The 12,600-nt window shown below is 38.8% G+C and overlaps 1 protein-coding gene across 5 annotated transcripts in view; it reads right to left on the reverse strand.

Moving 5' to 3' along the window:
* The window catches only part of OXCT1 (3-oxoacid CoA-transferase 1), a 184,423-nt gene that overhangs the window by 128,281 nt on the left and 43,542 nt on the right, over positions 1-12,600 (reverse strand). For all 5 annotated transcript variants that reach the window (XM_049862962.1, XM_049862951.1, XM_049862982.1 and 2 more), the window contains one exon: positions 12,337-12,397. In XM_049862962.1, the coding sequence (XP_049718919.1) occupies positions 12,337-12,397 (61 nt within the window). The remainder of the gene's footprint in view (positions 1-12,336; positions 12,398-12,600) is intronic.

Raw genomic sequence — 12,600 nt, forward strand, 5'->3', positions numbered from 1 at the left:
AACTAACACAAACAGAGGTAGAACAACTAAATAGACCCGTAACAAAAGAAGAGATTGAAAAGGTAATCAAAAAACTCCCAACAAAAAAAAAGCCCTGGTCCAGATGGCTTCACTGCAGAGTTCTACCAAACGTTCAGAAAAGAGTTAACACCACTACTACTGAAGGTATTTCAGAGCATAGAAAAGGACAGAATACTACCAAACTCATTCCATGAAGCAACCATATCCCAATACCAGGTATAGACATCACAAGAAAAGAAAATTATAGACCTACATCCCTCATGAACGTAGATGCAAAAATCTCCAACAAATTTCTAGCCAATAGAATTCAACAGCATATCAAAAAAATAATTCACTGTGACCAAGTGGGATTCATACCAGGCATGCAGGGATGGTTCAACATTAGAAAAACAATTAATGTAATTCACCACATAAATAAAAAAAAAAGACAAGAATCACATGATTTTATCAATTGATGCAGAAAAGGCATTTGACAAAGTTCAACACTCATTCATGAAAAAAAACCCTCAGCATAATAGGATAGAAGGAAAATTCCTCAACATATTAAAGGGCCTTTATACTTTTTTTTTTTTTTTTATACAAAGCCAACAGCCAACATCACCCTAAATGGAGAGAGCCTGAAAGCATTCCCACTGAGATCAGGAACCAGACAGGGCTGGTCTTTATCACCGCTCTTATTCAACATTGTGTTGGAGGTCCTAGCCAGAGCAATTAGGCTAGATAAAGAAATAAAGGGTATCCAGATTGGCAAGGAAGAAATAAAAGTATCTCTATTTGCAGATGACATGATCTTATACACAGAAAACCCTAAGGAATCCTCAAGAAAACTACTGAAACTAATAGAAGAGTTCAGCAGAGTATCGGGATACAAAATAAACATACAAAAATCAGTTGGATTCCTCTACACCAACGAAAAGAACATTGAAGAGGAAATCACCAAATCAATGCCATTTACAATAGTCCCCAAGAAGATAAGATACTTAGGAACAAATCTTAACAGAGATATAAAAGACTTATACAAAGACAAGAAACCAAAAGAGACTTACGTAAGTGGAAAAACATACCTTGCTAGTGGATAGGAAGACTTAACATTATAAAAATGTCTATTCTACCAAAAGTGATCTATATATTTAATGCAATTCCGATCCAAATCCCAAAGACATTCTTTAATGAGATGGAGAAACAAATCACCAACTTCATATGGGAGGGAAAGAGGCCCTGGATAAATAAGGCATTACTGAAAAAGAAGAACAAAGTGGGAGGCCTTACTTTACCTGATTTTAGAACCTATTATACCGCCAGAGTAATCAAAACAGCCTGATACTGGTACAACAACAGATACATGGACCCATGGAACAGAATTGAGAATCTAGACATAAATCCATCCACATATGAGCAGTTGATATTTGACAAAGGCCCCAAAACAGTTAAATGGGGAAAAGACAGTCTTTTTAAGAAATGGTGCTGGCCTAACTGGATATCCATCTACAAAAAAATGAAACAAGACCCATACCTCACTCTATGCACAAAAGCTAACTCAAAATGGATCAAAGACCTAAATATAAAATCTAAAACAATAAAGATCATGGAAGAAAAAATAGGGACAATGTTAGGAATCCCAATACATGGCATAAACAGTACACAAAACATTATTAAGAATGCAGAAGAAAAACTAGGTAACTGGGAGCTCCTAAACATCAAACACCTATGCTCATCCAAAGACTTCACCAAAAGAGTAAAAAGACTACCTACGGACTAGGAAAAAGTTTTTAGCTATGACATTTCTGATCAGCGCCTGATCTCTAAAATCTACATGATACTGCAAAAACTCAACTGCAAAAAGACAAATAACCCAATTAAAAAATGGGCAAAAGATATGAATAGACACTTCACTAATGAAGACTTTCACGTAGCTAACAGATACATGAGGAAATGCTCACCATCATTAGCCATTACAGAAATGCAGATCAAAACTACAATGAGATTTCATCTCACTCCAACAAGGCTGGCATTAATCCAAAAAACACAAAATAATAAATGTTAGAGAGGCTGTGGAGAGACTGGAACACTTCTACACTGCTGCTGGGAATGTCAAACGGTACAACCACTTTGGAAATCGATTTGGCTCTTCCTTAAAAAGCTAGAAATAGAACTACCATACGATCCAGCAATCTCATTCCTTGGAATATATCCTAGAGAAATTAGAGCCTTTACACGAACAGATATATGCACACCCATGTTTATTGCAGCACTGTTTACAACAGCAAAAAGATGGAAGCAACCAAGGTGCCCATCCACAGATGAATGGATAAATAAATTATGGTATATTCACACAATGGAATACTATGCATCAATAAAGAACAGTGAGGAATCTGTGAAACATTTCATAACATGGAGGAACCTGGAAGGCATTATGCTGAGTGAAATTAGTCAGCTGCAGAAGGACAAATATTATATAAGACCACTATTATAAGAGCTTGAGAAATAGTTTAAGCTGAGAAGAAAACATTCTTTGTGGTTACAAGAGGAGGGAGGGGGAGGGAGGGAGGGTGGGAGAAGGGCATTCACTAATTAGATAGTAGATAGTAACTACTTTAGGTGAAGGGAAAGACAGCACACAATACAGGGGAGGTCAGTAGAACTGGACTAAACCAAAAGCAAAGAAGTTTCCTGAATAAATTGAATGCTTCAAAGGTCAGTGTAGCAGGGGCAGGGGTCTGGGGACCATGGTTTCAGGGGACATCTAAGTCAATTACCATAATACAATCTATTAAGAAAACATTCTGCATCCCACTTTGAAGAGTGGCGTCTGGGGTCTTAAACGCTAGCAAGCAGCCATCTAAGATGCATCAGTTGGTCTCAACCCACCTGGATCAAAGGAGAATGAAGAACACCAAGGACACAAGGTAATTATGAGCCCAAGAGACAGAAAAAGCCACATGAACCAGAGACGACATCATCCTGAGACCAGGAGAACTAGACGGTGCCCGGCTACAACCGATGACTGCCGTGATAGGGAACACAACAGAGAACCCCTGAGGAAGCAGGAGAGCAGTGGGACGCAGACCCCAAATTCTCATAAGACCAGACTTAACGGTCTGTTTGAGACTAGAAGGACCCTTGTGGTCATGGCCCCCATACCTTCTGTTGGCCCAGGACGGGAACCATTCCTGAAGCCAACTCTTCAGACATGGATTGGACTGGACAATGGGTTGGAGAGAGATGCTGGTGAGGAGGGAGCTTCTTGGATCAGGTAGACACTTGAGACTATGTTGGCATCTCCTGCCTGGAGGGGAGATGAGAGGGTGGAGGGGGTTAGAAGCTGGCGAAATGGACACGAAAAGAAAGAGTGGAGGGATAGAGTAGGCTGTCTCATTAAGGGGAAAGTAATTGGGAGTGTCCAGCAAGGTGTATATGGGTTTTTGTGTGAGAGACTGACTTGATTTGTAAACTTTCACTTCAAGCACAATAAAAATTTTTTAAAAAATAGTATAAGAAATGAATAAAAAAAAAAATACTTGGCTTTCAAAACAAAAGAAGTTCTCCAGGCACTGGCACAGACTATAATTATAAAATATTAAACTTCAAACCCTGGGATTGTGATTTTCCTGTAATCTATTCTCACAAGACTCACATCTTCTTTATGTATAAATATTTAGTAAAATACTTCCTTTGACTACATGGTAAAAACATATCTACAATATATTCTCTGTCATACACATTAGTCTTCATAAATGTCATGAAGCAAGGGTGATTAATTTCAGAACCAAACACATTTCCAAAAAAACTGGACCACATGTTAGTGTGACGAAAAAGGTACATCTGTGTGTACGTATATAATTTGACAATGCATTATTTGCAGAATTAAACCTAATTATTTTAAATTCTTCCTAGCTTACAGAGCAAAATCTCCCTCAACCCACAAAGAAAAATAAATAAGAGGCATTAAAAAAAAAGTAAGCTGTTCAGGAAATGCAACAAATAAAAAAGACTACGAAGGGAAAGAAAAAACGAGTTGAACAAAGATAGCTGATTACCACTTTGGATCAAACAAACAGCTCTCTTCCTCCCCACCTCTCTCTCTTTTTTTTTAAAGAACCTGTATGGTGTGTTCAACTCAACCAGGCCATGGGAGTAGATTAGATATGTTTGGGATAAACTGTTTTTTACTGTCCTCATTTTTCTTGTAGCTAAGCAGAGAGCTTTAGCAATAAATACTAAAGTGCAGTGAAGGGCACTTTGATAATTATGCCTCACACAGTGAACATCAAATCTGACATTTCAGCCAAGTTCTCAGAAAGATCATGTCTCCACATGTCAGTCAAAGATTTCTGAGTGGTGAACAAATTCCATGCAGGCATGGGCACGAGCAGCAGCTAGCTGCCTGTGTGTGTATGTGTGCACTTGAAAATGAATCCACCCAGTGAAGTTTCTCAACATGGTTATAGATATCTGTCTTATATGGATAGAGCTTTAATTTTTTCCCCATTTATACCTATTTTTTTACAGTCTCTTGAAAAAATTATGAGTTTTACTCTTTTTGAAACTGTGTATAAGGCATTAGCAATCTAAAGATTAAGAATACAAGAGACTTAAGAGGAAAGGAATTATGTTTATCCTTCAGGCAGTTTCATTTTCTCTAAAGCAGGAAGCAAGATAACTAAAGTCTATAAAACACTGATACATTAATTGGCCTGCTTGGAGGAGATTAAACATTCACAGGATCCACTGAAGTGATTAAGTCACCTGGTTAAAATCCACTCTGCTCCCACCTTCTACTGTAAAGTGAAATAACAACCCGTTGGATCACCTCTGCTAACTTCATGATGAATTATAACACAAAGTTCCCCAAACAGGGCCAAAGAGTCACAAAAGCCAGGAGGCTCCAATCACAATATCACATTCTCCACTTACCTCAGAGTTTTAAAGGCAGATTTAAGCCTAATAATCTCTTGGGAACTATTACAAAAGCACTAAAAATTGTTGCTGTTGTTAGTTGCCTTTGAGCTGACTCCAACTTATGGTGACCTCATGTACAACAGAACGAAATGTTGCAGAGTTCTGTACCATCTTCAGGATCGTTGGTGTTCTTGAGTCCATAACTGCAGCCACCGTATATTTTGAGTGCCGTCCACCCTAGGTGGCTCATCTTCCAGCACTATATTGGAAAATATTCTGTTGTGATCCATAGGGTTTTCACTGGCTAATTTTCAGATGTAGATGGCCAGGCCTTTCGTCCTAGTCTGTCTTGGCCTGTAAGCTCCAATGAAACCTATCCACCATGGGTGACCCTGCTGGTATTGAAATACTGGTGGCATAGTTTTCAACATCGTCATTCTTGTTTTGTTCTCTGCTATATCTATGGAATCTAGAAAAGTACCTGGCACACTAGAAACTCAATAAATATTTGTTCACTGAGTATGAATTTCTGAGCTTCGGTGAACTTTCCTTAAAATGTCATTCAGATATAAAACGTAGGGCTTGCTTCAAAACAACATAGGAGGAGGGAGAAAAAGATGGGAATGTAGATGGGGCTGATGATAGTCAATAGAGCTGGGTGATGGGTTCAGGAGTGCTCATTATACTCTTCTGTTTACTGTTGTATATGTTCAACACTCTCCATAATAAATACTCAAAACAGTTTAATGTCATTGTCATGATCAAACGATCTTCATCTTTCCTTAGCTACCAATCAGAAACAACATGTCTGCTTGGAAAGAGAACAGATGTATTCCTATCTTTTCCACTATTTAATCTCTGAGGGAAGATGGCACGTGCCAGGTAGTGATACAGAACATAGAAGTCACAGTTTCCAAAGCTTGGCTCTTATATATGTAACAAAAAAAATCTTAGGATACCACATCAGAAAATAATTTTCCATATGTCCATACGTGATGACCCAGAATTCATTTTAAAGTAAAGGACTGATAAATACAATATTCCTGATAATGGTTACCTCTGCAGGGAAGCAGGTGGATAGAACTGAGACAGTAGAGTCATGGTATAAGTAATACAGGCAGTCCCCGACTATCAAGGATTGAATTGTGTTCCCCAAAAATATCTATCAGCTTGGTTAGGCCATGATACCCAGTATTGTGGGACTGTCCTCCATTTTGTGATTATAATTTTCCTATGTGTTGTAAACCCTTATCTTTGCCTGTGGTTAATGAGGCAAGATTATATTATGTTAAAGAGGATTAGGGAGATTTTAACACCCTTACTAAGGTCACACCCCTGGTCCAATGTAAAGGGTGTTTTCCTGAGGTGTGGCCTGCACCACCTTCTGAGGGAAGCAAGCAGAGAGTGAGGACCTCATACCACCAAGAAAGCAGCTCCGGGAGGGAGGAGAACGCATCCTTTGGACCCAGGGTTCCTGTGGAGAGAAGCTCCTAGACCAGGGGAAAACTGATGAGAAGGACCTTCCTTCAGAGCCAACAGAGAGAGAAAGCCTTCCCCTGGAGCTGATGCCCTGAATTTGGACCTGTAGCTTACTAGATTGTGAGAGAATAAATATCTCTTTGTTGAAGCCACCCACTTGTGGTATTTGTTACAGCAGCACTAGATGACTAAGACACCAGGTTACGAACGTCCAACTTACATACAACCCATAGTTATGAACCAACCCCCATAAAGATTATATTAAAAATTCAAGGTACATACAATGGTTCCTGGTAACAAACGGGTGCTACTTCGCAATGTGCATCAAAACCTTATTATCGTTATTACTGTTTTAATGTATCTGGAAGTGTTTAATTTTTTTATGCATAGAAAGGCACACTATATACTAAAACAAACATCTGACTTACATTAGGTATGAACACACCTGTTATGACTTAGGCACGTATTTGATTTAAAGACAGACTTAGGAATGGAACTCGTTCATAATCTGGGGACTGTCTGTACTCTAATTCTTGCATTAGGTGAGTTCACAGGTATCCAATTTATCATTATGCTTCATAACCCATTTATTCTATAGGTATGTAATATTTGTGTGTATCAGATATTCATGGCTGAACAACATAATAAACATAATGTCACTGAACTGTACATGTGAAGATTGCTGAAATGGCAAAGGTTTTGTTACCTATGTATTTACCACAATAAAAAAAAGAAAAAAATTATATAAAACAACTCCTCACATACAAACATATAAATATAATTGTGTTTAAGTCATGATAATGAATAAATTCATTTTAACTAAAGCTGAAAGTAGGTAAATCATTTTAAAAGGCCTTGTGTAAACCTTTGCCATCTATACCACCATCCACAATACAAGGCTGACGGCACCAAGCAAACCAAACCCACTAGGTTATTTTGGTCGCAGGCAGCCTCAACAGCCTTCAGTGGCTGAGTCAGATGACCTTTTCTGACAGCGCACCCATGCATCAACAGTCTCCTGAGCGAAGCACTCCTGTCCCTCCCCCTGAGTTTTCTATTAAAAGCACTTAAAAAAAAAAAAATGCAGAAATGGGCCGCTTCCCAGAGAAACTCAGGCTGATAGGATAGGCATACAGGAGACTGGCAGAAGGGCTAATGGAGAGTTCAGGGCTAATAAGACCCCTGAAGGAGCCAAATAAGCTCCCTTTGGAAGACTCAATAGTCCCTGCTGCTCCTTTTTATATACATGTAGTACAATGCCCAATAGTCACCCACTGGCTGGTTTTGCCCTTAAACTTGTAAAGTTTATCAGGGAAGACTTCACCCACTCAAAGCCAGGGAGGTCCAGAAATAACACTGTCTGGGCTAAAAAGAGAAATATCTTTCCAGCATGTGTGCCAATATGTGCACCCACTTGTACTATTTTCTCAAGTAGCTACCCAGGTCCTAAAGAGGAGGGAGAAATAGCCAGCATCACTGTAACAACTTTGTGGTGATGGTGCCAATACCTGCAGTTTTAAGGAATACAAACATAATATTCATATCAATTTTGTTAAAGGGGAAAGCAGACATAATTTATTGTCTCCTTGGTTCTCCACAACTCATACATTTCTTTAGAACACAATCAAAAAGGAAAACTTTCACAAAAAGGAATGATTTGTCCCTTTCACAGAACCTAAGAAAGATTCGTGACAAGGGCAAATTTGATGTTTCTCTTTTTAATCCAAGATAAACATGCTGGTTTATTTCTTGACAAAAAAACATTTACTGCAAATTAATTACCATATAATTAAGAAAGAAATTATGAACCCAAAAAGCAAGAGGTGGCTTGGGTGTTCCTTTGTCATCTGCTTCTAAATGCAAAATTTTTTTAAGAAGTCTAAGGCAATGTTTAAGGCAATAGGCATTAATATTTTAGATATTTGTAATTCTACCCTCTTTAAAATTCAAGTTACAGGATATAAAGGGGAGAACAGTTGAAAAGATGTGGCAGTGAGAAGTGGGAAGATGCTGGCATGGAGTCTTAGAGACAGGCTCTCACCCAGATTCTGCTACTGAAAATCCTCCATTTTCTCATCTATAATAGAAAGGAGAGGGACTGAAAGTTCTAAAAAGGTCTTTGATTGTCTGAAATGTAGGGGGTAGTCACTGTTATGGTCCCCAGTGCTTAAGATACTGCAGTACTAGAATAGACATTCCATTGCCATGTTCAGGAAAATTTGTGAAAAGCTGTATGGTTCAAACAGGCTACACAACAGAACAAACAACAGTCTCAGAGAAATATTAAATGAATCCACAGGGCTACTGATCACAGGGTGATGCTTTTCTCAAAAGCCATCTCCAAGGCAATTGATAGGGGAGGGAAAAGACCATAACTAGAAGAAGCGGCAAAGAAGACCAAAAACAGAGGAATATGTTGGGTGAAAACACACCTTATCTGCTTGATTCTAATAGTTAGCTATCAAACGGGCTCCCTGAAGAAGTTCATTTTCTTTCAAGACTTTGAAATATCACCCATTTATGATTATTTAGGAGTATTTCATAACATAATGAAAATGAGCAGACACTCTGGAATCAGTCTTTTGGTGGTTCTATGTGACATTAGAAATGTAACCTAACCTCTCTGTGCCTTGAAGTTCTCATCTGTAAAATAGGGTAATTATGGTTCCTACCTCATAGAGTTGTGAGGATTAAAGGAAATAATGCATCAAGTATACAGCAGTAACTAATACATAATAAGCACTTAATTAACGGTTGTTGTGTCATTCAGTCAATTCCGATTCATAGCAACCCTATAGACCAGAGTAGAACTGCCCCACAAGGTTTCCTAGGCTGTAATTTTTACGGGAGCAGATTGCCAGTTATTCTCTCCTACAGTGCAGCTGGTTGATTTGAACCACCAACCTTTCGATTAGTAGCCAAGCACTTTAGCCACTGTGCCACCAGTGCTCCTTAATTAACAGTAGCTATTATTATTGTTTTTATTATTATTGTTGGAAACCCTGGTGGCGTAGTGGTCAAGTGCTATAGCTGCTAACTAAACGTTGGCAGTTTGAATCCACCAGGCGCTCCTTGGAAACCCAGTCGGGCAGTTCTACTCTGTCCTATAGGGTCACTATGAGTCGGAATCGACTCGACGGCAGTGGGTTTGAACTTGGTTTATTACTATTGTTGGAAACTCTGGTGGCATAGTGGTTAAGTGCTACAGCTGCTAACCAAACGTCGGCAGTTTGAATCCACCAGGAACTCCCTGGAAACTCTAGGGGGCAGCTCTACTCTGTACTGTAGGGTCGCCATGCATCGGGATCAACTCAATGGCAACGGGTAATAGGCAGTGTAGTATTATTATTCCTACAAAATCCTGGTGGTGCAGTGGTTAATGCACTCAACTGTTAACTGAAAGCCTGGTGGTTTGAAACCATCCGTGGCTCCTTGGGACAAAGATGTGGCAGTCAACTTCTATAGAGATTTACAGCCTTGGAAATCCTATGAGGTCACCAGGAGTCAGAGCCAACTCGATTGCAGTGGGTTTGGTTTTTTGGTCTATTATTCGTGTTAACGGAAACCCTGGTGGTGTAGTGGTCAAGTGTTAAGGCTGCTAACCAGAGGGTGGGCAGTTTGAATCCTCCGGGTGCTGCTTGGAAACTCTATGAGGCAGTTCTACTCTGTCCTATAGGCTCACTAAGAGTTGGAATCAACTCGACGACAGCAAGTTTTTTTTTTAAATTATTGTTAATATTTAGCAGACAGGAGAATATGCAGGTAATTTAAAGGTTTCTGAAGGTTCCTCTTAAATACTAGACTTCAGAGCCCAGCTTACAATCACCCATGCACTAGGACCACCGTAAAACATGGTCAGGGCAGGACTGGAGGAGAAGGATCACAGTGTCGTGGAGGCCAGTGCAGTACAGAGTACTGCACAAACCCACAGGGCAGTCCAAGGTACTCACCAGACTCACAGTAATACAGAAATCACAAAGTCAAAACAGAATTTCCACAAAAGAAAACACCCAACCTAGGGACCATCCCCAATTTCAAATTATTTTCTATTTTTGAGAACACAGTTCTTATAATTCAACCTATGAGTATGCAGGTCCCCTTCTACTGTGAGCACGTTATCCTGCAGAGGCACAGTGAAAAGATGAGCCAAGAAGGTAGGCTGACAATGATCCTATCATGGACCTCACTGGCTTGCTTATGTTCCTAAACTGGAAGGAAGAAATTTCATCTTGACTCTTCTAATCCAGCTTTGTCCAATAAAATGTTCTGCGATGTTACAACGGTTCTATATACACACTGATCAACACAGTAGCCATTAACCTAGGTTGCTGGTGAGAACTAATATGACTGAGGAACTGCATTTTTAATTTATTTAATTGTAATTAACTTAAATAGCTACATGTGGCCAGTGGCCACCTTGGACATTGCAGGTATAACCAATTGGAAGTGGTGGTCTGTAGTAACGTACTGAAAGGGGTCCCCACATGAGCCTGGGCACAATAGTAAAGAATGCTGGGACAGATTGGAGATGTCTGTCCCAGGACAAGGGAGGACACATTTCATCATATTTGCAGATTCTGTTAGATTTTATCTTCCCCTTATGTCAAAAGAGAACCTCTTTTCTAATATCTATACTGCTTCTCAGACACTAGAGGGTCATTTTCTACTCTTGTAAGAAATGCAATTGGCTGAAAAGAACCAGCAGATAATAGGGATACAACAAGAAAAAAAAAAAAAAGAACTTCACCCTGGATAGTACCCTTTAGCACTTAGAAATATCGGTTTCTTGCAGTTTTACAAAATTACATAAAATCAACTAGTGTTAAACTATTGATTATTTTAAGCTACAGGCCTTTCTTCGGTAATATTACAGATGTGTGCTAAGGACAAATCATTATGGTAATTCAATAAATTAGGAAAAATAAACAATGGATTACAGCCAGAGTAAATCGCATTAAGTACTTTAAATGCAGAAAATATGCTAATGCTGCTGCAAAAGAAATCATGCCTGGATGGAAAGTACCACATTCCCCAGCACTTTAAAAATAATACACCTTACTTTCCAAGAACAGGGCGGGACTCTAACTTTCAATTGCTGCAAAAATACTAATGTACTGCCTCTGTGAAACACCATCTTTGAATCAAAAGATGCCACATACAACCCAACCAACATGCTAAAAATCAGGAGTATATGTGCTCATTTCCAGATCCTAGCTTGGATTCCGATAAAGCCTTCCCAAGGGAAAGCGATTCCAAACTCTCGTGAAAATTTGGTTCCAAGATGATCCTCAAAGCCTCAAGCTGAGAACTATTTTGATGTTGCCCATGGGGTTCAAATATGTATAGTCAAAATGGGAGGTTTTGGTATAAGCACCTATTTCTATCCCAAAGCCTTAACCCTGGGAAGGCTCTAGAGCTATTAAAAAAAAACTCAGTCTCACCCAAACCCTAAGATGCCCAAAAGAAGAGTTAGTTGGTGTCTTTGTTCAATTGATCCAAACAGCGTCACATCAAAGCAATTATTTGTACTATCCTCCTTTTTCCTGAAAGTATCCACAGTAGCTACCACAGTAAGATAATGAACTTCTTCTGATACAATTTACTATTCTCCTGGGATTCTGTATACAAAAATTCATCTTATCCAGTAAGTTTTATTTTACTGAAGCACCAAAAGCTGGTCCCGTGGCCTGATTCTCAAAAAGAACATTCTATTGAGGCCCTAGGTAACCAGAAAGCCAACGTTACAGCAAAATTTCAACTATTACATGTTTAAATGAATTCTTTATAACCAAAATGAAAATGTTCTTAACAGAAAAAGTTGTCACTGACTGTCCTTCACAAAACGAATGGGCTGTTGTACTTTTTCTTTAACTAATAGGCAATAACAAGTTAAAAAACTAAAACAAGGAAATAAAAGATAACCTCTTGTTTGCTTACCTCTACCACTGTGGTTTCTGCAGCTTTGCACATGGGGAAGTTGAAATTCCTCGCACTTTTCCTGTATTGGGGTGGAAGAAATAAGGAAGTGAAGAGAAGCATTTTTTTCAGCTTGAAAATTTTATAATTAAAAGAATTTCTACGAACTAAGAATCTGTTACTCTTTTTTAAAAGAGTGAATCATACAATGTACGTTTTCCATTCATTAAGTTTTACAGCTATTTTATAACTAAAAAAACACACTGGCCACTGCATTCAATTTAT

Source organism: Elephas maximus, chromosome 2, assembly GCF_024166365.1.
Source record: "Elephas maximus indicus isolate mEleMax1 chromosome 2, mEleMax1 primary haplotype, whole genome shotgun sequence".
Taxonomy (NCBI): Eukaryota; Metazoa; Chordata; class Mammalia; order Proboscidea; family Elephantidae; genus Elephas; species Elephas maximus.